Source organism: Endocarpon pusillum (genome assembly GCF_000464535.1).
Source record: "Endocarpon pusillum Z07020 unplaced genomic scaffold scaffold4345, whole genome shotgun sequence".
Taxonomy (NCBI): Eukaryota; Fungi; Ascomycota; class Eurotiomycetes; order Verrucariales; family Verrucariaceae; genus Endocarpon; species Endocarpon pusillum.
The window spans coordinates 271,133-295,452 of record NW_006916422.1 but is presented as its reverse complement, the minus strand read 5'-3'; the positions used below and the strand labels follow the sequence as shown (position 1 = coordinate 295,452).

The 24,320-nt window shown below is 49.3% G+C and overlaps 10 protein-coding genes across 10 annotated transcripts; 4 read left to right on the top strand and 6 right to left on the bottom strand.

Annotated features, from left to right (window-relative positions):
- Positions 1-274: 274 nt before the first annotated feature.
- On the bottom strand, positions 275-1,136 carry EPUS_02551 (uncharacterized protein; the record flags this gene model as incomplete). The annotated part of the gene is made up of 4 exons (XM_007805552.1): positions 275-421; positions 498-681; positions 832-883; positions 995-1,136. 4 exons carry the CDS (start codon positions 1,134-1,136, stop codon positions 275-277), a joined length of 525 nt encoding a protein of 174 aa, XP_007803743.1.
- Positions 1,137-1,561: 425 nt separating this feature from the next.
- EPUS_02550 (uncharacterized protein) lies at positions 1,562-2,685 on the bottom strand (the record flags this gene model as incomplete). Its single annotated transcript, XM_007805551.1, has 2 exons — positions 1,562-2,223; positions 2,274-2,685. The coding sequence occupies 2 exons, from the start codon at positions 2,683-2,685 to the stop codon at positions 1,562-1,564; spliced, it is 1,074 nt and encodes a 357-aa protein (XP_007803742.1).
- Positions 2,686-3,180: 495 nt separating this feature from the next.
- On the bottom strand, positions 3,181-4,302 carry EPUS_02549 (uncharacterized protein; the record flags this gene model as incomplete). Its single annotated transcript, XM_007805550.1, has 1 exon — positions 3,181-4,302. The coding sequence occupies one exon, from the start codon at positions 4,300-4,302 to the stop codon at positions 3,181-3,183; it is 1,122 nt and encodes a 373-aa protein (XP_007803741.1).
- Positions 4,303-4,459: 157 nt separating this feature from the next.
- On the top strand, positions 4,460-6,658 carry EPUS_02548 (uncharacterized protein; the record flags this gene model as incomplete). Its single annotated transcript, XM_007805549.1, has 1 exon — positions 4,460-6,658. The coding sequence occupies one exon, from the start codon at positions 4,460-4,462 to the stop codon at positions 6,656-6,658; it is 2,199 nt and encodes a 732-aa protein (XP_007803740.1).
- Positions 6,659-6,752: 94 nt separating this feature from the next.
- On the bottom strand, positions 6,753-7,270 carry EPUS_02547 (uncharacterized protein; the record flags this gene model as incomplete). The annotated part of the gene is made up of 2 exons (XM_007805548.1): positions 6,753-6,931; positions 7,003-7,270. The coding sequence occupies 2 exons, from the start codon at positions 7,268-7,270 to the stop codon at positions 6,753-6,755; spliced, it is 447 nt and encodes a 148-aa protein (XP_007803739.1).
- A 6,610-nt stretch (positions 7,271-13,880) lies between these two features.
- EPUS_02546 (agmatinase 1) lies at positions 13,881-15,014 on the top strand (the record flags this gene model as incomplete). Its single annotated transcript, XM_007805547.1, has 1 exon — positions 13,881-15,014. One exon carries the CDS (start codon positions 13,881-13,883, stop codon positions 15,012-15,014), a length of 1,134 nt encoding a protein of 377 aa, XP_007803738.1.
- Positions 15,015-15,548: 534 nt separating this feature from the next.
- On the top strand, positions 15,549-17,801 carry EPUS_02545 (uncharacterized protein; the record flags this gene model as incomplete). Its single annotated transcript, XM_007805546.1, has 5 exons — positions 15,549-15,876; positions 16,276-16,498; positions 16,552-17,287; positions 17,347-17,708; positions 17,762-17,801. The coding sequence occupies 5 exons, from the start codon at positions 15,549-15,551 to the stop codon at positions 17,799-17,801; spliced, it is 1,689 nt and encodes a 562-aa protein (XP_007803737.1).
- Positions 17,802-17,916: 115 nt separating this feature from the next.
- On the bottom strand, positions 17,917-19,092 carry EPUS_02544 (uncharacterized protein; the record flags this gene model as incomplete). The annotated part of the gene is made up of 1 exon (XM_007805545.1): positions 17,917-19,092. The coding sequence occupies one exon, from the start codon at positions 19,090-19,092 to the stop codon at positions 17,917-17,919; it is 1,176 nt and encodes a 391-aa protein (XP_007803736.1).
- A 919-nt stretch (positions 19,093-20,011) lies between these two features.
- EPUS_02543 (uncharacterized protein) lies at positions 20,012-20,356 on the bottom strand (the record flags this gene model as incomplete). Its single annotated transcript, XM_007805544.1, has 1 exon — positions 20,012-20,356. One exon carries the CDS (start codon positions 20,354-20,356, stop codon positions 20,012-20,014), a length of 345 nt encoding a protein of 114 aa, XP_007803735.1.
- A 1,465-nt stretch (positions 20,357-21,821) lies between these two features.
- On the top strand, positions 21,822-23,933 carry EPUS_02542 (uncharacterized protein; the record flags this gene model as incomplete). The annotated part of the gene is made up of 1 exon (XM_007805543.1): positions 21,822-23,933. One exon carries the CDS (start codon positions 21,822-21,824, stop codon positions 23,931-23,933), a length of 2,112 nt encoding a protein of 703 aa, XP_007803734.1.
- Between the last annotated feature and the right edge of the window lie 387 nt (positions 23,934-24,320).

Below are 24,320 nucleotides of genomic sequence, written 5' to 3'. Positions count from 1 at the left end.
GCACAATTTTAATGGTCAGTCCTACCCCATTGGATGGCACAGCCTAGCCAACGAGCACAGAGTACAATGGTAAGCGTGGTTGCAGTGAAGGCGCTAGGTGATTCAGGACCATGAGAACAGAGAATGCTCATATCGTGGATTGGTAGCTAAGCTGAGATCTTGTCCATGGGGCTACTGTCACGCCCTACCTGTATATTGGAGCATAACGCCGCTCCGATTACGCTTTGCATGAGGCTGGGTGAAGAGCAACCCAGTCCTGCACGTTCTAGCCTGACTAGTCTTCTTCGCCTTTGTTCTTCTTGCTCTTCTTTGACGACGGAGCAGCACCTTCCTTCTTCTGGTGTACCACCAGTCGAGTCCATGATTCTTCCTTGTCCCATTCGAAACCAGCGAGGACTGGATTTTCTAACTCGTCATCGGCCTGCATTCGGTCAGAGATATTCTTTGCAGGGAGGCTACACTGCTATCATGGTCCAGCTTTGCCTGCGATTACTCACCTTCTTCTTGAATTGTTTGTGGATTGCGTCCAGAGCATCTTTGATGGTGACCCCTTTCAGATTTCGTGCGCTTACTTCCAGTCCGAGAGGGAAATGAAGGTCGATCTTCTTTACAGGCGGCGTGGTCAACATCTTCTTGAGCACATCCTTGTCGTCAATGGTTGATGGCGAGGTGTTGAGTTTCCTGCAATGCTGCGTCAGCTTCATGGGTCAAGGCAGTGTTGAAGCGAGGTAGAGAATGATCCTGGAAATGGCGATCGCAGATCATGTGGAAAGGAGAAACATTGAAGGAAAGATAAGACTACAACAGGTCGTGCTCTGAGTGGTGCCATACCAGTTGAGTTTTTGTGTCTCCTTCGCTATTTGCAACTCGATTCCATCCCTTTCTGCGTGACGGTCAGCTCCATTCGGACAATCACACCATCACATCTTGGGAAGCAGTCGCAGCATGAGTTAAGACTAGAGTCGGTTGATGCTTAGGGTGACTGTCAGCGTACCTAGATCATTGACATTCATCACTCCAGGCGCGCTCGAGCTTGTCCTCTTCTTTGCAGGTACAGTTTTCTCGTCTTTGGGTGGTGACGAAATACCGCTGACGGCGGAATCAACCTTTGAGAGATCTTGTGCGTCGGCAGCCATTGTGATGATGGGTGAGAAGGAAGTGAGCTGAGGTTATCACCCAAAAATGGTATGTCCTTCAGATGGGTCAGTATTGTGGTAGAGTGCGGTAGCTCGAGGTCCAGTATGGGAGATGGAGGGTTGACCTATGTTGTTCGAAGAATATATGGCGTGCTTGTGTAATGGTGACTTTGGGGTGAGTCAGTCAACATCCGATGATGATTATGCTGTTGGGCGAATACATCAGGGGCGGCTGACGAGGCGGGGTATCTGGTCACGAGCTCTCCTTATTTGGCATAGCCAATATCACACTGCCAAGGCTGATATATACCCCGGACCCCGCAAAAAGGAAATCCGGGGTACTTAGTAGTACTACTAGTAAGCCAACCAAGATATGACATTTTCATACTGTGACCATCTAGTCATCCTCTATCCGCTTCGGTGCCCTATGAATGCCCTGAAATATTTTTGGGCTGATATGGCTCTTCAAGGTACTTCATCTCTTCATCGGTCAACGCCTTGCCCCTTATCTCCAATGCTTCATCAATCCTCTCGATTTTGCTGAACCCAATGATGGGGTTATTGCCCTTCTGAATAGACCACGCCATTGCAACATGGCTCATCTTCCATGCTTTCTTATTGGCCAATTCTTCGACGCGTTGAATGATAGTTTTGTCAGTTTCAGTGAGCTCATCCTGCTGATCCTGCGACCTTGTAGTTGTGCCAGATTCAGAGAGCGGACGTGCAAGGAAGCCTCGGTAAAGTGGCGCCCATGGAATCAGGCCCACGCCAGTCTCAAGGCAGTATTTGTTCATCTCGCGTTCTTCTTCTCGGTATAGAAGGCTGTGGTGGTTTTGCATAGAGATGAATTTGGTCCATCCGTTCCTTTCGGCCACAGCTTGCATCATGACAAATTGATAAGCCCACATACTGCTAGCCCCAAGGTACCGTACCTTTCCCATCTTCACTAGGTCGTGGAGCGCTTCCATGGTCTCCTCGATGGGTGTATTCCTATCGAAGCGGTGAATCTGGAGCAAATCTATATACTCTGTCTCCAGACGTGCAAGAGAGGCATTGACAGCATTAAAGATGGCGGCCCGTGATAGCCCTGCCAATAAGTCAGCGTGTCTTTGTGGGCCATTGGTCAGATTGACCTACCAGCTTGGTTAACATAATCCTTGCTCTTTTCAATCGCATCTGGGTACTTGATGGAGAGCACGCTCGGTTCCTCACCGACGGTTCCCCGACATTTGCTCAAGATGACCACCTTCTGTCTTGAAATGCTATATTTTTTAATGGCTTTGGCGATCAATCGCTCTGAGGCGCCGTTGGAATAGATATTGGCAGTGTCCCAGGTATTCAGCCCTCGGTCGTATGCGGCTTTCAGTAGAGGAAGTGCTTGATCCTCGTCGATCACCCAATCCAGCCACTGGCTGTCACCAATACTCATCGCACCCAAGATGGGTACTGATACCCGTAGACCACTTTTTCCTAGCCGTTTGTACTCGGCCTTGCTGTTGGCTACGCTTTCTGCGAGGCCTTTCGGAAGCTCTGGTGCTGTCGAACTCATTTTTGCGACGGCAATGCTCTGCTGTTTTGTGTCGATACAATGAGATTTGGGGTTATAACGATTGGGAGAAGGGAAAAGAGAAAAGGTGCTCAGAAAAATCATGCTAGCCTAGTAGTAGCTAGGGGGATTTTCGAATTGGAGAAGCAATACTCCGTGTTCGTCACACCAACGTACGTGGTAAAGCAACGGCGCTATTGGAAATAGGGCCGAGCTAGCCAAGTACAACTATTGGTTGGAGTCATCATTGCAAAGAAGCACGAGAGCTCACTGTTATCCACAGGCCGATTAAGCTGTCTTTCTGCTGGGACAGGAGTCCAGGCTTAGTATGCTGTATTTTGGAGGCTACGCCTTGGTCTTCTAGCGGGGAATAACCGTCGAGTCGGACCCCAGGTTTGACGCATCGTTCGTAGGCATTTCCGTGGTTCTATAGTATCGACATGGCTGATGCAGCAATTTCCTTACGTGGCCCTCCTGAGAGAGTGAGGTCTCTAGCTGTTAAGCTTTCTCTCGAAGTTTGGCCAACGCAGCTGCGATGCCTTCGCTCATGGTTTCTCCGGCCCTGCTGGAATCCTTGCGTACCATACCATGCGGAGCGACAGGTTCATCTTCTGCCGCAGCGATCATCGCAGCTTCCTCATCAGAACTGATTTCTGCATGTGCAACTTCTTCAATCCGTCGCCGTTTCGAAGTAGGCTCAGGTGTAGTATCTTTTCTCGACATACCCAGTCCTGATGCCTCTCGACTTGGAATCATGCTGATAGGTATTGGTGTCTGCCGATTCGAGGCTCTGCTGTCCTCCCCTTCATCAATCATTCCCATCGAGCTTTCATTCCTCTGCAGTGTAGCACCGGTTCTTGCAGCATTTCGAACTCGAAAGTTCTCTCTTACAGCGCTACACCAATCCTTCACCTTCTTCTCTCCCCATCCTGGTATCAGCGCTAGTTCCTCTGGCGGAGCATTAATCGCGGCTCTCAGGGTACCGTAATTTGAGATCAGGCTCGCAGCGTCTGTCTTGTTGATGCTCCTAGGTGTGGTAACGAACTCGGTCAGGCTTTCTCGATAGCTCTCAGCTTGGTGGGCGCGGATTGATGCGGGTGATGCATGTTCATATGACTTGAAGAGCTCCAGGTATCTCCCAGCTTCCTGCGCCGACCAACATAATATCAAGGTTAGGTTATTGATCATGGACGTCTTGGACAGTTCTCTCAACGCTTCTTCATGATTCGTAATATCCACCATTGTCAACAATATCCGCAGATTGTACATTTTGCCGAGAGCACGAATGCGACTATAGATATATTCCGGATGAAGTCTATGGTACTTGAGCGAGAGGAAGAGCGCACAGGTAGTAGTGCCGAGTATGTAGTCCGCTGGTGTGTCGGAGTATTCCCATGGCAGCGAGCGAATATAATTCAAGATGGGATTTCCCTTCTGACGTGTAGATACAAGAACGGCAGATGGACCCTGTCGGGAGGCAAGTGCCTGTGGTTTTGGCTGGACAACTTTCGGTGGGCCACTGCTGTTGGATGGTCCAGACGACTTTGGCGCAGAGGAAGACCTTTTAGCGGCAGCAAGAGCAGCGTCAAAGTCTGCATCATCACCAAAGTCGTCGTCCATGACTTCCCTGGGACTTTTAACAAATTAAAATGGGAGACGCAAAGGCGGTCTATAGCATGCCAAGATTTTGCGGGGAGTGCTCCTGGGGTTTGTCCAGAAACTATATTGACTTAGTCAATCCTCTCGAGACGCTCCCGGGTGATAGATCCCAAAGACGATGTCGGATGCTTTTAAACGGAGGCGGTCTTCGGCAGATGAAGACTCCGAGGGGACGGAGGATGCAGAGAGAGAAGCAAAAAAGGCCAAAACGACTCAATCAGATGATACTCCTCCAAAAGATCAACGCAGAACTCTTTTTGTTCGGTCTCTACCTGCCTCTGTCACCACCGAAAGATTGACTGAGTTTTTTTCTCAATCTCACCCTCTCAAACATGCTACGGTGGTCCTTGATCCTCACACAAGAACCTCGAAAGGCTATGGATTCGTCACTTTCGCAGACCCTGAGGATGCTCAGGCAGCGACAGCAGAGCTCAATAATGCAGTCCTCGACGGTCGAAAAATCAAGGTTGAGATAGCAGAGCCACGACATCGGGACATTGCAGAGGATGGCGGAAGAAGCAAGCCCTCGAGCAAGACTGCAGATTTGAAGGCAGAACGAGAGAAGAAACGGGCTGAATTCGCACCTCCAAAATTGATTGTGCGAAATCTGCCATGGAGCATTAAGGATTCAGAGGACTTGGCGGCTCTCTTCAGAAGCTACGGCAAGGTCAAACATGCTGATGTGCCTAAACGGAGTGCTAAAGTCCAAGCGGGGTTTGGTTTTGTAGTGCTACGAGGCAGGAAGAATGCGGAGAAGGCTATGGCAGAAGTCAACGGAAAAATAGTAGATGGAAGACCGCTGGCAGTTGACTGGGCTGTTGACAAACAAACATGGGAGAAGTTGCAAACTGAGGAACAGCATGGAGGTGGAGAAGGACCAGAGCTATCACACGGCGATACTAATGGCGATGATACAGAGAACAACGCCTCTAGCAAGACTAACGATTCTGAGACAAAGCCGGGAGGAGCTGGCTCCGAAGACGAGCCCACAAGCGAAGACAAAATGAGTGGTGCTGGCGGGGCTGACCTTGAAGACGAAGAATCAAGAGACGATGATTCAGAGGACGAAGAAGCTGATGAAGCACCTTCCACCACTGTTTTCATTCGAAATCTGCCCTTCACTTCGACAGACGCAATGCTTCGTGCCCATTTCTCTCAATTTGGCGCCGTCCGCTACGCACGAGTGGTATTTGACCACGAGACAGAGCGCTCCAAAGGTACAGGGTTTGTGTGCTTCTTCAACGAAGAAGACGCCAGATCCTGTGTCAAGGGTGCCCCCAAGCCTGCAGCCTCTCCGCCCGCAACCGCTGATAAGAAGCGGAAAGGTGAAGCACTCACTCATTCGCTTCTACAAAACGAGGCAACAGACCTCACTGGTCGCTACACAATCGAAGGCCGTGTCCTACAAGTCTCGAAAGCGCTGAGCAAATCCGATGCAACACGGCGCGAGGCCGATGGGTCATCGAAGCGAGAACTGCGAGACCGGGATAAACGACGTTTGTACTTGTTGTCTGAAGGCACTATCCCGAAAGGTTCAAAGTTATTCGAAAAGCTCGGCCCAACAGAGATCAATATTCGAGAAGCAAGCACGAAGCAGCGGCAAAAGCTGATGAGGAGCAATCCGAGCCTGCATATGAGTTTGACAAGGTTAAGCGTTCGCAACATTCCACGAAAAATTACTAGCAGAGACCTGAAGGCTTTGGCTCGGGAAGCAGTAGTTGGTTTTGCAACTGATGTCAAGAACGGTCATCGCCAGCCACTTTCGAGGGAGGAGCTCAAGCGAGCTGCGGATAGCATGAAGGAGGCCGATAGATTGAGGAAGAAGCAAGGGAAGGGAATCGTGAAGCAGGCCAAGATTGTGTACGAAGGTAAAGAGGGGATGAAGGTAGATGAAAAGAGTGGTGCTGGAAGAAGCAGAGGTTATGGCTTCATTGAGTATGTGTCTCATCGAGCAGCGTTGATGGGCCTGAGGTGGCTGAATGGCCATGCTGTGAAAGCTGGTGATGCGGAGAGGAGCAAAAGGCTTATAGTGGAGTTCGCAATCGAAAATGCGCAAGTGGTGTCGAGGAGGACCGATAGGGAAGCGAGGATGAGGGTTGACGGCCCGAAGAGGAGAATTGCAAAGGCTCAACCTGCGAAGTCACAGGACAAGATAACAGGAAAGAAGAGGAAACGGGAAGATACTCCGGAGAAGTCGAAAAGGCCGAAACAGGAGACACGAAAGTCACCTATCACTACAGAGGAAAAGAACAGCATCGCAAGAAGGAACCGCATCATAGCGAAGAAGCGCCACATGCGCAAGTCTCGGAAAGCATGATAAAGTTCAATTAATAAATCCAAATCGAGTATCTTTCCTCATTCTGCTCAAGGTGATCCTTCGAATTCATGCTCACCCTCGTGGTATGTTTTCATTATTTGTTTGTAGCTCCCTGTACCTTGCCCACGATGTTATACCGCTTGCTGAAAAAGGTAAACCATTCGCCCAGCACGGTCTGATACTTGTCATCCAGATCGTTCCATTCCGGGACACAGTCCTCCGGCTTGAGTGATGACGTTGCGAGGGCTCGAGACGGGTCTTTGCCTGCGAAGACTGTTGAGAGAGGATCATCAGCTCCGGTCTTCTGAAGCCCGGCGTTGTCCCAGTCGATATTGTGTACTGACTGTGATATTGTCCCTTTGGTCCATAAGCATCGTTGCCTGATACGTCGAAGACGGTGCCTTTGATGGCCACCAGCGTTGGCTTCGAGGGGTCTGATCCTGTAGAAAAGTTGAGCACTGGGAGTCTGTGTTCGTTCGCGTACGGTCGAAACACACCATCACATTTCGATAGCTCCTCATATGTTATTGGGTCGTCTTTGGGAGGGTCTAGGTTGACGGGCGTTTTGGGTGCGAAGTTCTTGGGCTCTTCGACGTGACCTTTGTCAGACATCTTGAATGAATATTAAAATGGAAAATGGTGTTAAGCAATGTGCTGAGACGTCAATCAGATGGCAGTCGGAGGTAAGGAGTCGGAGTTGGTGAGATATTAGTTCTTGGTTGTAATCATCAGTGTTACGGCTACATGCCATCGCAGTAGAGGGGTTTACTACGTAGAGAGTGGTGGGGCATTTCAGGGAGCTGTCCAGGGTCTAGACAAAGTCTCGGCATCGAATGGTAAAAATGTGGCCCCTATTTGGTGAATATCGCCGTTAAAAAGTCTTTGCTGGCATTATCTTAAGGTCTTCAGGCCGCATACAACATACCAGCGTCCAGGGGCTCTTAGAGCATGCCCTGCATTAGAAAGATCGCAAAGATGTCTCCCAAGGCCAGCCGCTCAAAAGGATAATATGCAGAAGAAATTATCTGGGAAGCTCCTTGACCTTATCAGTCTTGACAATGGGCTTTCGAAGTTCTGCTCTACTGCAGACATATCTTCAACCAGACCTTCGTCCCGTCGACGTTGATGTTTAAGGAAGCCACCAAGCCTACACGTTGCTATCTTCTTGTTTGGCATACGTCACAGATAGGTCCATCGGAATTGTGTCAAAGACCTTCCTGAATGTCCAATTGGCCAGGAGGCCAGTCACATTGCTGTGGCGCGCCCGCACTTCCTTCGTTCCCTTTCTTCTCATTTCTGCTGAACGTCTCTTGTGGTGCCCTCCGAGACTTGCTTAGGACCATGTTCTGAGGATTCTGCTCCATCAGGCAAAGCGAAATCGCAAGGCTGAGCAGCAAGAAGCTCGCCCGGGCTTAGTCGTTGTATGTATTGGCAATCTAAGGCCGAACTCCTGTACGTGTAAGTCCCCATTTGTTGGAAGCTGGGTACAGGGTTTTCAACGTACACTGACCTTGTCTTGTCTTTTCTCCTCGAACATCATCCTAATGCACAATACGTTACATACCATGCAGGTACGTCCCGGACTCGAAGGGACGAGCAAGGACAAGCTGGAGGCCGCTATGCAAACCATGTTCCTCAAGGTTGGATGTTGTTGAGAAATGGCCACTGTCGGGGCTAATATGTGGCGTCTCGCGACCTTCTTCCTCTGTAACATATTCCGTCGCTACTGGTCCATCTCATTATATTCTTCATAGTGCCACTTTGGGTGGATGTCTGTGTAAATAATGAGATTGGCCAGCCGGCCATATCATTGGCGAAGAACAACGTCATGTCCGCAATGCTGACTCCGGTATAGAACCGGGGGTGGTCCACAAAAGCGTTGCAGCACAAATTGCGGACCCTTGATGCGTTGAAGGGGCCGAAGCAACTGGCGAAAGGGCGTGGAAACCATCTTGTGCTCTTCGTTGCTAGCCTGGTCAACCCAAATAGGACATCTCCGCAAAGCTCCCAGAACTGCTGTTCACAAGCATGGGATTTCTCACTTTTGTGTCGAAGCGGAGATTTTGTCGATCTAAAGAAGGTGTACCACTGCTTAAGACTTCGACTAGCTCTTTCAATCTACAGGTTTACTGGGGATGTTGCAATATCACAAGTAAACATGCACGTATAGCTCCTCAATATAAACTTTGATAACTACGAGTTATCCACAACTCAGGAACTAAAAGGACAGACCCTGTCAAACCTTTATAGATACCCATTTGAATCCATCATTCCCAGCCGGAAACATCGTTTATTTCCCCGCGACGCAAATTCCAGAACAATCCGCACCACCATTCTTTGGATCACAGTCTGTTATGACCGCCAAGCATGGTGCACGTTATGAGGGCCACGAGGACTCTGGTGGATCCTGCATCATTCCCTTGTCCAGCAGCTTCCTTGTTTGGCAGCTGTCAAGAAGGTTCTACGTTCTTCTATGCGCACAAAGGCCTCTCAGTATTTAGATCTCTCTTCTCCCTAGATAGATTCTAGTTCCCTGCGCTTAATAAGTCATTCCATTGACACCCTGCTGTTCTATTGCCCTTGCACTCCCCTGGGATCCTAACACAGTCATCATTTGCATTATCCATGCAGACCTGGCCCTTAGGGCACGGGATCCCTGCAAAACCTCCTCATGTCTTCGGTGAGTTGAGGTCGATGCAAATACCAATGCAATTTACGCCGCCGTATCTAGGGTCGCACGAGCTAACCGAACAGAAGAAATTCGAGGTTAGTTGTTTCTCTTTCGAAAAGGGGAAAAGCAGGTACATGAAAATGTGTCTCGAGGGTTTTGATGTGTCTCTCTGACTCCCCCCGACTGTAAAATACGCGTTGATCAACCTCTACAATGAAATGGTACGTACTCTCCGGGATCATCCACACAAACTTTCCCCTGGGGACAATCCAGGCCCTCAATCCCACCACAGCTGGGGCCTTTTAGACGAACGCAGATGCCAGGGCAGTCAACGGCGGGGTCGCAGTTTGGCTTTGAAGGGTCGCCGATGCAGGTCTGGGAAGGAGGGCAAGGGGGGAGACCCCGACTACCGCAGATTTGGGGGGTGGAGCAGGGCTGACCGAGGGATGAGGTGGTCAGCTTGGGCGTTGGAAAGTGGGCAACGGTTGAATGTGGGAGAGGGGAGATGCTGACTGACCACTAGGACTGGCTCTGGGCCACCACATCTTAAGAAGCATGAGATGGCTGCATTATTTTGGCATTGGCATATCTGAAATGGAGGGATTTTGGTGTCAGCATTGGCAAATCCGTTGAACCGCTGTGGTGGGAGCGTGTTCGGGGAGAGGTTTGTGGGCAAAAGGAGAAAAGCGAGATGCTTCTTACCTGTTCCGCTGTGCCTCCACACTTGACAAGAGGGCACTCGCATAGCGCGGCAGCGACAGATGATAAGAAGGGGAGGAAGCCTACGAGGAAATAGACAGACTTCATTGAGAGGAACTGCTGAAAAGAAAGGGTTGGGGTATCTAATGGTGGGTATGTTCGATTGATTGACGTTTAAAGGAGACTGAGTAGGGGAAAAGCCTCCGGAGCACTGGGTCCCTTTTGGACTATGAGTCGGCATGAACACATTTCGTATGATTCTCGTTCGGGCCATTGCACTCGTATCCAACATAGCTTACTCCTAGATGCGGTATTGGTTGAACAGGCTAGATGCCGAGTTGTCGGCACGCGATTTACAGAAAGGGCTGAAGTAGCCTGTATCACGGATTGGTCCTTCTTCTTAAGCGATCAAATGATCTTCTGTTCAGATCAAGCTAGTTTGACAGTCCTCTGAGGGCCGTGGTGGTTTGGGACCAACACCTTCGTACTATTTGAACCTAAATTATACTTTGCGAGTGTGCGGAGTACTAAGTAGTTTGTATGACCAAACAATTCTGTTCGGTTTCTGGGGACAAGTTTAGTGGAGCTTGGCTGCATAATGGTAGTTGTGGGCATCCAATATAGAAGCGAAAGCTAGCTTTATTTAGAAACGTTCTGTCCCTTGCTGGAAATTCACGCGAGAAGGAGCTTTCCGCTTAAGTGTGACTTTTGCCTGATTGGCGGTGTGAATATATTAGTCGAACTGCCTGTGAGGCTGTATAAGGTACAGTAGAATTTGCTCCGAAATTGCGCTAAATGGAGACAGACCAATCAACCGCAGGTGAATAGCAGGGATTAAAGCGAAGATTAAGGGCCTTTTCCAGCTTGACAAGATATGTACAAGAATCACAGGAGGAAAGGCTTTCTGCTTGCCTTGTGGTTTCTTATTGACAATGTATTGAGGAAGCTTGCTGAGATTTCACTGGAGGAAAGCACAAAGTGCTTATATTGGGCTTAGCCCAATCAAGAATTCCGCCTTGTACCTGACCAAACCACGATGTTCATGCCAGCCTACTTGACTCCACTGTCCTGGGCAACCCTGTCAGTCCAAGCGTAGGGGGCCTCACGACTGTTCCAAGCAATCTGATGATCGCTCACAGCTCCCAGCAGCTGTCCAGTGCCTCTTTTTTTGGGAAAGAAGAATGAAGAGCAATACAACAAATGTCCGCAGAAAACCATACTTCTCTGCTGATGAGCTCCAGCAGCTCAACCGAGGTTGGGTTTACGTCAACAGAAAGCCCTTCAGCCAACCCAAGTAACCCATCTACCAATTAACTTAAGGTAGAAAAATCAACTACGTAGTAGAAATTCATAGAGGAAAAGGTGGATTCAACAAGTAAGGATTCACGTAACATACCCGCACCTATCCATCAGCATCCTCTATTCCATTCAGATGCACATCTCAATAGAGTCAGAGCCCAATACGACAGGAAGGCTTACCAAGTAATGAAAAGGGGCATAGTCTTGGCTGAAAGAAAGGAGTTGTAACTTTCCGTATCAAGACAACATTTCTTCCATCAGGTAGTATTTGTGAGCTTTCCTGCTTTGACCAATTTAATTATAACGCCACATGGCAAGATTCTGTCTCAGCGTGCAAAGGGAAAATTACTACAGTCCTGCCTACTTTATCTGCTGTGAAAACACAACCTTTCTATCCGCTTTGACAGCGCTTTGCTGTACCCATGATTGCCTCTCGGTTGCCTGGTTCTGGTTCTGCAGGTCATGGTTGGCGGATGGTGATCAGACCACTGGCACTGTAAGTGAGTAGTACATGTTGGGCTTGGCGGACGTGGACCAGCGGCTTACGGTGCAGTGTGGGAACTGAATCTTTACGGAGTGCTATACTCCCTCTGCATTTGCCTGCCACCTTTGAATGAGGTTCGTTGACAGAATCAATGCTTCAATGTTAAGCTCAACACCTAGGCAGTGACATCTTTGCTTCCATCGACACACAGCTCAGAGAAGGAAAGTTTAACACAGTAAGGCGACTTGCACCTAGTCTCTTCATCCTAGTTTAAAAGACCAGCTCTTCTTCTCACCTTGGTTTGGCTTCCCTTGCTGCCCAGTCTCCTTGACCAAGCCTCAGCTGAGCCTTTCCATCCCTCTGCCTTATAGTCCATGCTCTCCCCTGGCCAACTCTGCTGCATGCTTTCTCTTGTCCGTGGCTCGCCTCTTCTTTTCTGCAACCATGTGTGCTTTTTTTGCTTCTCGCTCTGCCTTAGCAGCTACTTGCTTTTCCTGCTCTGCGGTTCGCAATTTCTGTGTTGCTACGCAGTCTTCATGCTGTGTTCGAGCCAACGTTGCTAGTGCATCCCTCTCGGCCGCTATTGCTAGTCTAGCCCCTTCTGCAGCTTTCTTTACTTTTTCTCCTGCCCGTTTTTGCTTCCTGTTTTGCTTCTCTCATCCTACCAGCAGCAGGAGCAGCAGCAGCAGCAGCATGAAGTTACAAGAGAATCCCTAGGGTAGATACATTACCGAGCATGCAAGATCATCGAAGCTCTTTGCAAGCTCTCGTGCTTCGAAGTTGAAACAAGATTGAGTACTTTCACACTTCCTAGCTGGATACCAAACGAGATCTGCCTGTGGGGTGCTACGCAGTTGATGAAAGGAGAGAAGATGCTCTTGGACTATCGAGATTAGGGGCCCGGAATCTGGGCGAACAATATTGCACCAGGGAATGCTTCCGATGTTGTCAGGAGCATGACCAGTTGCCGACCCTCGGGTACCACAAGTGATACATCGCCTTGGAGTTTCTCTGTGTGGTCCACAGGCGTCGTTTGCTTCATCCTCTTCATGTATCCAATGTATGTCTGCTCCAATCTTTTGGCATAGGGGAAAGACAACCTCCGGCGGAAGTACCCAAGTCTCTGTTTGACTGAGAAGCACTCATGTATGTCCCTGTTCTGACATCGAGTGATGTTGTCGCTCTGCAATCTAGAGTTTTTGCGATGCCATGTGATAGCTGCAATCATGCCTCGCATTTGCAAAAGGTCACGGTGAATGATCACCGCCAGGTCGAAATGAAAGCATTCTCAGACTTAGAGCTACAAGAGCTCGAGACTGGAAAGGAGTTCATCGCGATAAGGAGACCCTCCCCCAGGACGCCGTAGCGGCGCAGATTTTGCCCAGTAGAGCTACAGCTCTTGCCCAAAGCCTTCGATCCCCTTTTGGAAAAGACGACAGAGCTGTGCATAAATGGCACCAAATGCCTTGTTCCTACTGGACATGAAAAGGCCGGAACAAAAAGGTTGAAAAGTATGCTACCCCGTAATCATCGTCTTGAGGTGAAAGCACGGTACAAAACGAAGGAAAGAGATTGAGCAAACGTTGTCACAGGAAGATTCCTCATGGAAAGGTGGCTGTGTCAACATATGGTCGCCAGCATCACAAAGTGCTTTCTCGAGCCGCTCGCAGACCGTGATAAAAAGGTCTCAACCTTTGAGTGTCTTAGTTGTCAGCAGTGCACAAAGATTGAGACGAGAAACCTACCGGGTTCCACTCTGGAAATTCCGCGGCACCTGCGCTCTAAATTCCACCACTAATATAGTACAATCACAGAGCGTCGAGCGGCGGGCGAGGCCTAGTTATCCACAGCTAAAAGAATCCCTCCTATCAGCTCTGAGTCCTTGCAAACGGGCTCACGCTAATGATTTTTTAGCCAAGATCATTTCTCATTGAGGATTGTTGGGGCTTTTCCAAGAGAAGGGTGATCCGTTTAGCGAGGTTGTCATAAGCGATTCCTCTGTTGTATTGGTCCTTGAGTCTTCTGAAAGAGATCAAGCCTGTATATGCTGCCTGTTCTGCTCGATAATAATGCTTCCCTTGCGTATCAATTTGTTGTTCGTCTTTTGCACTATCAGCGTTGCCCGTGAGATCACTTTTCCACCCGTGGCAGCAATCCCATCCAATGGTCAATCAATCCTTTCCACTGCCGATGATCTACTGGTCGAAGCGCTCAAATTTTCTGGCTTGAGCACGTTCGCCAATGTCCCATTCGTCCACTGTCTCTCGAAAGACCAAGATGTTGAGAAGTACGATATTGCTATCCTGGGAGCTCCATTTGATACAGCGACAACGGCCAGGCCAGGAGCACGGTTTGGTCCTCACGGGATCCGAGATGGGTCAAGACGCATTACTGGTCTAATGGGATGGAACATCTATACAGATCGAAACTCTTTCCTTGACTGGGCCAGGGTCGTGGATTGTGGTGATGCACCTCTTACTTTCCTTGATAACACTGTGGCTCTGAAGCAACTCGAGCACGCACACAAAACCATTTCAGGTCGTCCGGCAAATGCTACAGATGTTTCGAAGACTCCAAGGATCATTACTCTTGGTGGTGATCACACCACCACGCTTGCAGCGCTGCGTTCTACCTATGATCACTGGGGAGCGGTGAGTGTGATTCATTTCGACAGTCATATCGATACCTGGGATCCGAAGATCCTTGGTGGCGGTATCTCGCAATACGCAGGTGTCAACCATGGTACTTTCTTGCATCTGGCACACGAAGAGGGTTTGCTGCTGAATGGCTCGATCCATGCGGGTATTCGAGCTCCGTTGGTACGCCGGAAGGGCGACATCAGGAACGACAAAAGGTGTGGATTCGAAATCGTGACAGCAAGAGACATAGATCGCATTGGGATTGATGGCATTGTCAGGCGGCTGAAGGAACGAGTTGGCAATACGAAGGTCTATATCTCGGTTGACATTGATGTTCTCGATCCTGCTTATGCTCCCGCTACTGGAACGGCTGAGGTTGGCGGATGGTCAACTCGAGAACTTCTTAGCATCCTAGACGGCCTCGAAGGGATGAAAGTCATCGGTGCTGACGTCGTTGAGGTTGCACCCGTCTATGACAACGTGGGAGAGACAACAAAGCTCGCGGCAGCCGAGGTCGTCAACTCATTGATGAGCTTGATGGTAGAGACGCCAGTGAAATCCTGATGGCCCGTTAACAGCCTGCTACCGCGTACTATTGGTCCATCAACACCAAGTGATGGTTTAATTACCCTCGGCATGCGGGGACTCTGTAAGCGTACAATTGCTGACTGAGCATGAGCTGGAAAAATGGACTACTAAGTAGTACTATGTCAGCTTGCTTGTTAGAGATTGTCTTATCAGCCACACATGCATGGTACTAGTTGAGCGATGGCTCGAGCAAGCTTGCAGGACCTTGAAGTTCTTTTCCCGCCACCCCGAATCAGAGTCCGCCAAGGCCGAATTCAACGCCCGTCCAACACTGACAGCTTCCACTTGGCTGTGGAGTCGTTGTGGATTATGCCTTGGGGTCCCACGTCTAGATCCAATGATGCCATACCCGAGGATTCTTGTGCTCCGTTATTCTTAGGCTGTACAATCAAAACCATGTTCTGTCCCTGTCATCTTACAGGCTTCTCTCTGTTGTGCGCGCCCTTCAAATCATAAAGGGCATGCAGTATTTGCTACAACCTCGCATCCATTTTCTCGTCCCTCACGACCATGGCCTCCACAGGATCAGAGTACATGGAGAAGCCTCGGCCAACCTCCATGGATTCCACGCCAATCGCTCGAGGCATCCAGTCACACGACAACTACGATATCGAGAGGCCCAAAGAACGTAAGCAATCGGTCGTTGGAAAGCTCAAAAGTGCCTACGACCTTTCAAATACCAATAGACGTCCAAGCCGAGACGGCTCGATCAAACAATATGACGAAACACACAGAAAATTAAAGCCCAGGCATATCCAATTAATCGGCATTGGGGGGACAATCGGTACTGCACTTTATGTGCAAATCGGGCAGGGGCTGCTGAGAGGTGGACCAGCCAGTCTGTTCCTTGCGTTCACTATTTGGTAAGTCACCATTCCGAATCTCTTTCGAATTCAACCGCGCGCAAAGACGATTCAGGTAAGCTGGCTAGACGAGACACGAGTTCTACCGACATACTTGGTGATTGAGACAGGTGGTGGAGAGCGACAGGCTCTTCGGTTGATGGCTGTGAAGTTGTATGACCAGCTGCTTATGTGTCCTGTCGTGTAGGTGTACATTCATCTTGGCAGTTACCAATTGTAAGAAGCTTCTCTCCTCTCTTCCCTTACATTCAAGTTGTGACTTCAACCGTCTCTCTGCCGGAAGCCAAAGCAGCAATGTCCGAAGCACAGGATACACGTCTCCTGCCGGACGTGCTGCTGTTGCCCAATGCGCTGTTCTGCTTACACACCTGCAGGCATGAATGAAATGGTCACATATCTTCCAATTTCGTCACCTTTCATCCGTTTCGCTGGTCGATATGTTGACGAAGCGTTCGGCTTTGCTGCTGGTTACAACTTCTTCGTCTTCGAAGCTGCTCTTGTACCATTCGAAATTGTCGCTTGCAATGTGATCATTCAGTATTGGAGCGCCGCCGTCCCAGTCGGAGTGATTATCGCTATCGTGATTGTTATGTATGCGTAGGTCACTTCGTTGTTCTGACATGCTTCGGAATCTGCTGAAGATTGTTCAGTATCCTCAACATTTTCGCAGTCAAATGGTACGGAGAATCCGAATTCTGGTTAGCCCTGGGAAAAGTTCTCCTTATTATTGGACTTCTCGCGTTCACCTTCGTCACTATGCTTGGAGGCAACCCGCTCGGCGATCGCTTCGGATTCCGATACTGGCGTAACCCTGGAGCTTTCAATGAGCTGTACTATGGCGGCAATCTGGGTCGATTCTTAGGTTTCTTGCAATGTCTTATTCAAGCCTCGTTCACCATTGCTGGACCGGACTATGTGTCGATGGCTGCTGGCGAGGCCGAAAACCCTCGCTGGGTGATGCCACGAGCTTTCAAGGCTGTTTTCTACCGCTTGACCACATTCTTCGTCCTTGGGTCCCTTGCTGTCGGGATACTGGTGCCACACGATGATGCTGAACTCACTGCAGCATTCGACAACGGTGAACCCGGTGCTGCTGCATCTCCCTATGTCGTCGCAATGAACAGACTGAGAATTGGCGTCCTTCCCGACATTGTAAACGCTCTGGTATTGACTAGTGCGTTTTCTGCTGGAAACAGCTACTGCTATTGCGCCAGCCGATCACTGTTCGGTCTTGCGCTTGAAGGGAAAGCGCCCAAGATCTTGACTAGATGCACCAGGAATGGAGTGCCGATTTACTGCGTGGCTGTTGTCCTCTTGATTGCACTACTGAGCTTCTTGCAAGTCAGCAACAGCGCAGCCGTGGTACTGAGCTGGTTTGTTAGCTTGGTGGGTTTCTCGTTCTAAGCGATGAGTGGTGCTAATCGTTTAAGGTAACTGCCTCCCAGCTGATCAACTTTGCGGTCATGGCTTTCACTTTCATTAAGTTCAAGAAAGCCTGTGAAGCTCAGGGACTTTCTCGTGACTCGCTTCCGTACAAATCGTGGTGGCAGCCATTTTGCGCGTGGTACGCATTTACTGGCTGCTTTATCATGGCTTTTGTTGGGGGTTATCCTGTCTTCATTCTCGATCGTTGGAACGTTCCGACCTTCTTGTTCAGCTACATGATGATCTTCGTATTCCCAATCCTGTTTGTTGGCTGGAAGTTGATTAAGAAGTCGAAATGGTACAAACCAGGGGAGGCCGACCTGTACAAGGATGTGGATGAGATTGAGGAATACCAGCGCACTTATGTTCCAACTCCCCCAAGGTAATAAACCCTATCCAAGATAGTGGTGCAGCAGCTGCTAACTCCCCGTTCAGGAACAAGTTCATGTACTGGTTTGACAGAGTCTTCAGCTGAGCAGCTTTTCCAATGCTTATGCCATAGATCGCAACAGGACAATAAAGGAGGCGGTTTTCCGAATATGGCGCGGATTCTGTGCAAAAGCTGCGTCATAGCAGTTTCTATCATACCTTCACCTTTTGTGCTTGATTTTTTCGCTAAGTCGGGCAATATGCTGCGGCCTGGTTTTGCAGCAGCCACCAACAACGATGCCAGCCCACTTGTCCCTCTCTTGCACCTCATGCACAATGTCGAACATTTCATCCTCCCATTTTCCAACTCCGGCGGCATCTTTTGCAGGACCCCACAGTTGAGACGTTGTATCATAAGTCATGTTATTCGCACCGTCTGGATAAAGCACCAAATGCGGTAAATGTACCTGCATGGAAGCTGCGGCCTCCTCAAACTTTTGAATGAGACTGCGTAACTTCGAAACCTTTGTACAATTGATGCCAATTCCCACTGGTGTGGGAGGATGACCGATAAGCTTTGATTCGGAAGGCGTCTGAGCAACCATAGCTTCCAGGACATCCATGACCTCCGATCCATCTGGTAGCTTTTCATCGTCGTTTGGAAATACAGAAGAGATCCAAAAAGGCTTCTGCATGGAAAGTACTTGCATTGCGTTCCTCACAGCCTGGATCTCATCTACCCGGGGTAGCGTCTCAAACGCCACCAGATCGACCTCGTTCCAGGTCTTCTGATCCGCTTCAAATACATTGATTCGTTGTGCATGCCACCGCTCTAGATTTACACAGTCACCCATTTCGGGTGGGTATTTACCTGTGTATTCCGTGCTGGGGATCATAGTTGCTCCATATGCACCAAGACTGAGTGCTAGAAGCCCCTTTTTCGAGCCGAAAGCAGATCTTGCAAGAGGTATAGCCGAACGCATGAGATGTCCCGCTTCTTCTTGAGAGTAGAACCCACCTCGCTCGGCGGAAGTAACATTGAGGTCATACCGGCGAGTGCTAGTAAAACCATTAAAGCTAGCTTGGTACGTGGCCGTCAGTATGATGTCTGCGCCAGCTTGCACAAAAGATCTATGCACTTCCAACAATGTCTCAAGAGAGGACGCTAAGAGGTGTGATGACCAGGTGGGGGTGTCCCTCGAAGAGAACGTAACTTGATATTCATCCTCGAGCGTGGTGCCGAGACCACCATCTAGGATCAGGATCGGTTTGTGACGGCCTCGATCTGGGATCTCGATCTTGTCTAGCAATCTCTCAAAGCTAGGTCGACCTGCATCTGTAGCGTTGTGCACGCTCTGCAACGCGTGCTGTCTGACATGGGTAGAATCCTCATACATTGTTGCATTGGCGACGGATTTTATTGGCAAGGTGGCAATAAGTACTTGAGGTAACCGGCGTTACGAAACCTTACATCGCATACCGGCACTTCACCCGCGAGAGCGAGAGCACACTTCTGCGATCTGGTCTGATATTCTCATGATCACAATATCCACACCTGAGATGGAACATTCGAGCTCTATCAGCCAGGTTGACTGCCATGTGTATCTTTGTGTAAAGGCAGGTTAAGTGATATGTATATTCTTGCTATAGATTGGCTGATGCTGTCTGTCAAAAACCCAAAATCAAGTGCATTTTCTAGCTTGTGCTCCGTAGAAATGCTGCAGATCAGTCAGCCACTTTTCACGCCAAAATCAGCCACTCTCTAGAGAGAGGTCCCTGTACACCCCTATTTTCACATAGCTGAGATCGAAGCTTCCCTTCAAGAAACCCCCTTTACAACACACTTTCCCAATTCCTTCTTCAACTTGTTCCCCTCCATAATCCCATGCCTTCTCACAACATCAACAAACATACACCTAACCTAGATGAAAGGGCCGTAGATAAGGACTGCAGGACAGAAGACGACGAGGTAGCGACGGAGAGCGTCTGCGCAGAGGTCTTGATTGGTTGGTGGGTGGTATGGTGCTTAGGGTTACGAAGAGGCATGTGATGGTATAGAAGAAGGCGAGGGTGAGGCGTTGGAGGATTGTCTGTTCTTGGGGTGGGGTGGGTTAGTGGATTGAGGATTGGCTCTGCGGACGGGAAGGGAAGGGGAGAGGTGAGAAGGAACTGACTTTTACGAGGTTCCCGGACGAGAAGGTAGGAATACGCGATCCTGCTTCGAGGTCCTTGTTTGGTGCTGGAATGGTCTATGTGGTGTTGGTATTGTTTTGAGCTGGGGTGGCGGCGGCGGCCTTGAGGTCCTCACTTGAAATATTATTGTTGTTTGAGAGTGGCGGTCCTCTTGAGTGGACTTCGGAGGAGCGGTTGTATCGGTGTACTCGTTCGGGATGTCCTCTGTATTGGAGTGGTTGACAGGAATCCAGGATATACCGGCTTTAGGTCGTCCACGAGTGCTTCTGGTACATCTTCATTGATCTTCTCTGCCACGACAGCGTCTCCAATCTCACCAGCTTTCCCAAAGTCTTCGGCTCCATCTGTCGCCAACTTCTTGTTCTTCCACTCACCTGCACTCCCCTCGTCGACCGAGGTTGCCAGATAATCCACACCATCAGATTTACCTGTGCTCACTGGCTTGTAAACCTGCAGAGATTGATGCATGATTCCTGACTGAGAAACGGTATGGAACGTCCTGACACTGTAGAAGATATGTGTAACGCCCCAAGGACGGAGGAATTGTACCAGAAAAATGTACTAGATGGATGGATGGGAATGAATCTGGTACTTTACAGGTGAAACATGAGAAGACAACTCATAGCCTTAATTTTAGTGAAGAATCACAAGATCACCATTATCTGAGCCTCCAGAGCATGACTTGGCCTTAGCCTTCTGGGAGAGAAAGTGAATCCGACAGTATGGTAAATAACGCTTAGTGAGATATCTAAGGACAAACTTCTCCACTGACTTTGCACATGGCTTCATGAACAGTGCGAACTTTTAATACGGGCTCTGAAGTGACCCAAAGACCCGACTATCATGGCACAGCATTCAAGGTGATAACTGGGGTAGCAGCAAGCAGGTGAATGTATCTTGTGTCCAAGCTGCTGGTTGTCTCGGAAATCTGATCTTCGGAAGATCCGAATGCGGATATAGATTCCGGAAAGGGGCTGCATGGCTCAAAGGTTGGTCAGTGAGATGGAATAGATAGGCACACCCCGGTAGAGGGAGCATGAGTAGATCGCCATGTCAATATGAGACAAGCAGCCATCATTAGCCACAGGGCCTCCAAGTTCTGAAGACGAGATAGATGTAGGTAAGCTGAATGTGTACACGCCTGGGAGAATATCATATTGTATTATACCGAGTAAATAGAGATGCACCAGGAAAGACATAAAGGGAGGGGCAATTTCGTCGAACAACACACGCTTGATCGAACAATTTGTGCAGTGACACTATCATGTCTCTTTCAGGCCTGTTAGTATCTTGTAACTTGACTGCGCCTGACTTCGAGGTCCAGTTGCTGAACGAAGTACTTAATTCAAGATTTCCAGTCTCCATGATCAAAGACTTGGATAAGTGGAGACCTTCCTATCGGTAGAAGAGCACCATTTTTGAGAATTTGAGCCTTGAACCTCAATCATGACACATTTGGTACAATCAGATGAGCTCCCAATGATTAAAAGATGTATACTGGCCGGAACAATCGGATGTTATTCGGTAAAGCATAGTGTGGACATCCAAGGAGTCGGGTGATTGCGGACGGCATGCGCCTTTTCACTAGATCAATGCGTAGAGTTTACCTATCCTTCAACACCGTGACTTTCCCTCTCAATCTGGGCTTCGATCGAAACCTGGTTTCATAATGCGGCGTTGTGGAGAGCAGATGAAAAGGTCCAGAGAAAGTCGTTGCCGACTGCCCAGCCTCCGACCCCGCGCAGGCCACGACCTGTTGGCTTTGCCTCTGTCCCACAGCGAGCGCTTGCCTCATAGGTCTATTCGTCGCCCTGAATCATGCATCGACTCCGGCCGCGACCCATGGCCCCTAAACTGAGAATATCTCCAAAGCAGTCTTGCAATCTGTGGAGCAAGATGTCCCGCCCCACGACGGCAGTGGTGAAGCAGGACCATGGTAGCAGCAGAGCAAGAGGCCGATGAAGTTGCAAACTCCTATCGTTACGGTTCTGTACCGACAAGGGGAATACGCCTTCTGGAAATTCCCGAAATTTCCATCGACAAGCCATGGCCGTTGAATGCTTATGATCTCCAGGATTGCCCAACCTATTTCGCGCTTTCCTACACCTGGGGACCCCCACTTGATACTGCGAAAAGCAGAGCAGAGTATGGAGGAGTGAAACGCCCTCTGACACTAAGAACTGGAAACCATTCGGGACGATTGAGCATCGAGCTGAACCTATTTGAGGCCTTGGAACAGCTGATCGCAGCTGGTTATACTGGCCGTCTCTGGATTGATGCAATCTGTATCAATCAGCAAGATAAGCTGGAGCGGTCGTCCCAGGTGGCACTTATGGGTCACATATACAGCGGCTGCACAAGAGCATTGGTATGGCTTGGAAGGGATACATCCAATCTGGGCCACTTCTCCTGGTTCCACGAGACTCTTCTGCCTGCTTTGGAGAAGCATTTAGATGAAGGAGGCCTAGTTTCTGATTTCTTTCAGGTCGTGAAGATGGCCAACTCAGGGGAAGACACCACAGCTAGGTGGCGTGGTTACGTCTTATTCTACGAGCAACGTCGATGGTTTCATAGGTGCTGGGTAATGCAAGAAGTAGCGCTCCCACCCCATGTTTCTATGCTCTGCGGATCTGCATACCTTGATTTGGAAGAAATCTGCGACTTGGCCATGTTCTTGAACGATGTGGCTTCGGCCGTCGTGCCAGCTGACTGGCAGCTGGATCATCCTGGTACGGAATTGCTTACAAGCCACAAAGTTTATGCAATTGGTCTTCGGCGTGTCGTGTGCCGGCTGAAAGATCTGCGAAGCATAGAATGGATACCTTCAGTTACTGGAGCTAGGAACCCCTGTGAAATGTGTGTCGCTTTGTTTTTGTCTTTGCTTTCTGGCATGCGTGGATATCAAGCTACTGATCCGAGAGACAAAGTATATGCCGCCCTTGGTATGGCGACAAAGTTTCTACCTGAAGGCGAAGATGCGTTGATGACTCCAGATTACTCACTATCCGTCAGTGAAGTTTACAGAAGGTTCGCTGCTTTCGAGATAGTGAAGCTGCCGTATGTGGCAGTACTTTCGTATGTCGAAGACAAAAGCATACGTTTACTCTCAGATCTTCCTTCGTGGGTACCTGATTTCAGTCCGGATATTGTTGGATCAGCATATGCCTCGAGATTCCATGATTATCCGTTCAATGCCTGTGTATCAGAAAGCGTGGGAAGATATCCAAGGTCTATCACAGGGCACACATTGCAATTGTATGGAGGCTATTTCGACACTGTGACTACTGTTGTTCAAGGCACGGATAGCTATCGACAGCGTACTCAGCCCAGCCTGTTAGCTATGGAAATACGCTGCCTTGAAATCTGCTCACAGCTGTTAGAATTCTGTTCTTCTCTGGAGTCACGATATGTCAATGGACAACGTCGGCTGGAAGCTCTGTCGAGCACACTAATACTCCAGCAAATCGATGGGCGGCCTCACTCTACTGAAACAAGTCAGATGTTCCGGTATTGGTTACTCGCAATGCTATCCGTTTCATGGGCGTCATTAAGGCTCGCCCCTGAGGCGGAGCCGCTGTTTCAAAAATGCTGCAAGGCCCTACAGAATCTCGAGGAAGCACAAGATGGTACTCTGCCAAGTGAAGGTGGCATCGTGGACTATTCACGGATGCATCTGACGCGGGAAGTCAACGTTCTGGAACGGGTGCCATCTGATGCTCTGCCAGAAGACATCCCTCCCAGGACCGTTAAAAATAACGTGTGGGATAATTATCGCTTATATGATCGTGGGCTGCACAAAGGACTTTTCCTTGGGCAGCGGTTGTGCAAAACTTCAACGGGCTGTATTGGGCTGGGTCCTCCTTCGATGCGTCCTGGGGATCAAGTTCATTTTATATGTGATGCAACAGTGCCGTTTGTGTTACGTCCAGAACCGGTTGTGTCCCGTTTTACGCTAATGGGCGAAACCTATCTGCATGGTTTCATGAACGGTGAGGTTCTTCGAACCGATTTCAAGGACAGGATCGAGCCTGTACACTTGGTGTGAGACTCTTTTTTCCCCCGCTAGGTTGACACCAGGTGTGTCAAACGGTTTCCCGCAATGGGCTGGTATCATTTGTTCAGCGTGCTGACCACCAAGGTGTGTTGATCTATGAGAAAGGCCGGTCAGTGGGGATATATCAACTAAATGTGGTTCGAAACCTATAAGCGCTGTCCTTATGGTGGAGTGGTTGACGTGTCCCTTTCTAGGCCTACTGGTTAGAGAGGACTGGTTGCCAAAATAATCACCCCATAACAGCAAACCCATAACGCTATGCCCCGCTAACTTGCAGGCCGTGTGAAGGCCCCCCAATATCATCAGTGGAAGCTTTGGTGCACAAAGGAAAGAGGAAGCAGATCGGAAAGCAAGCATGAGTGTCTTGGAAGTTTTGTG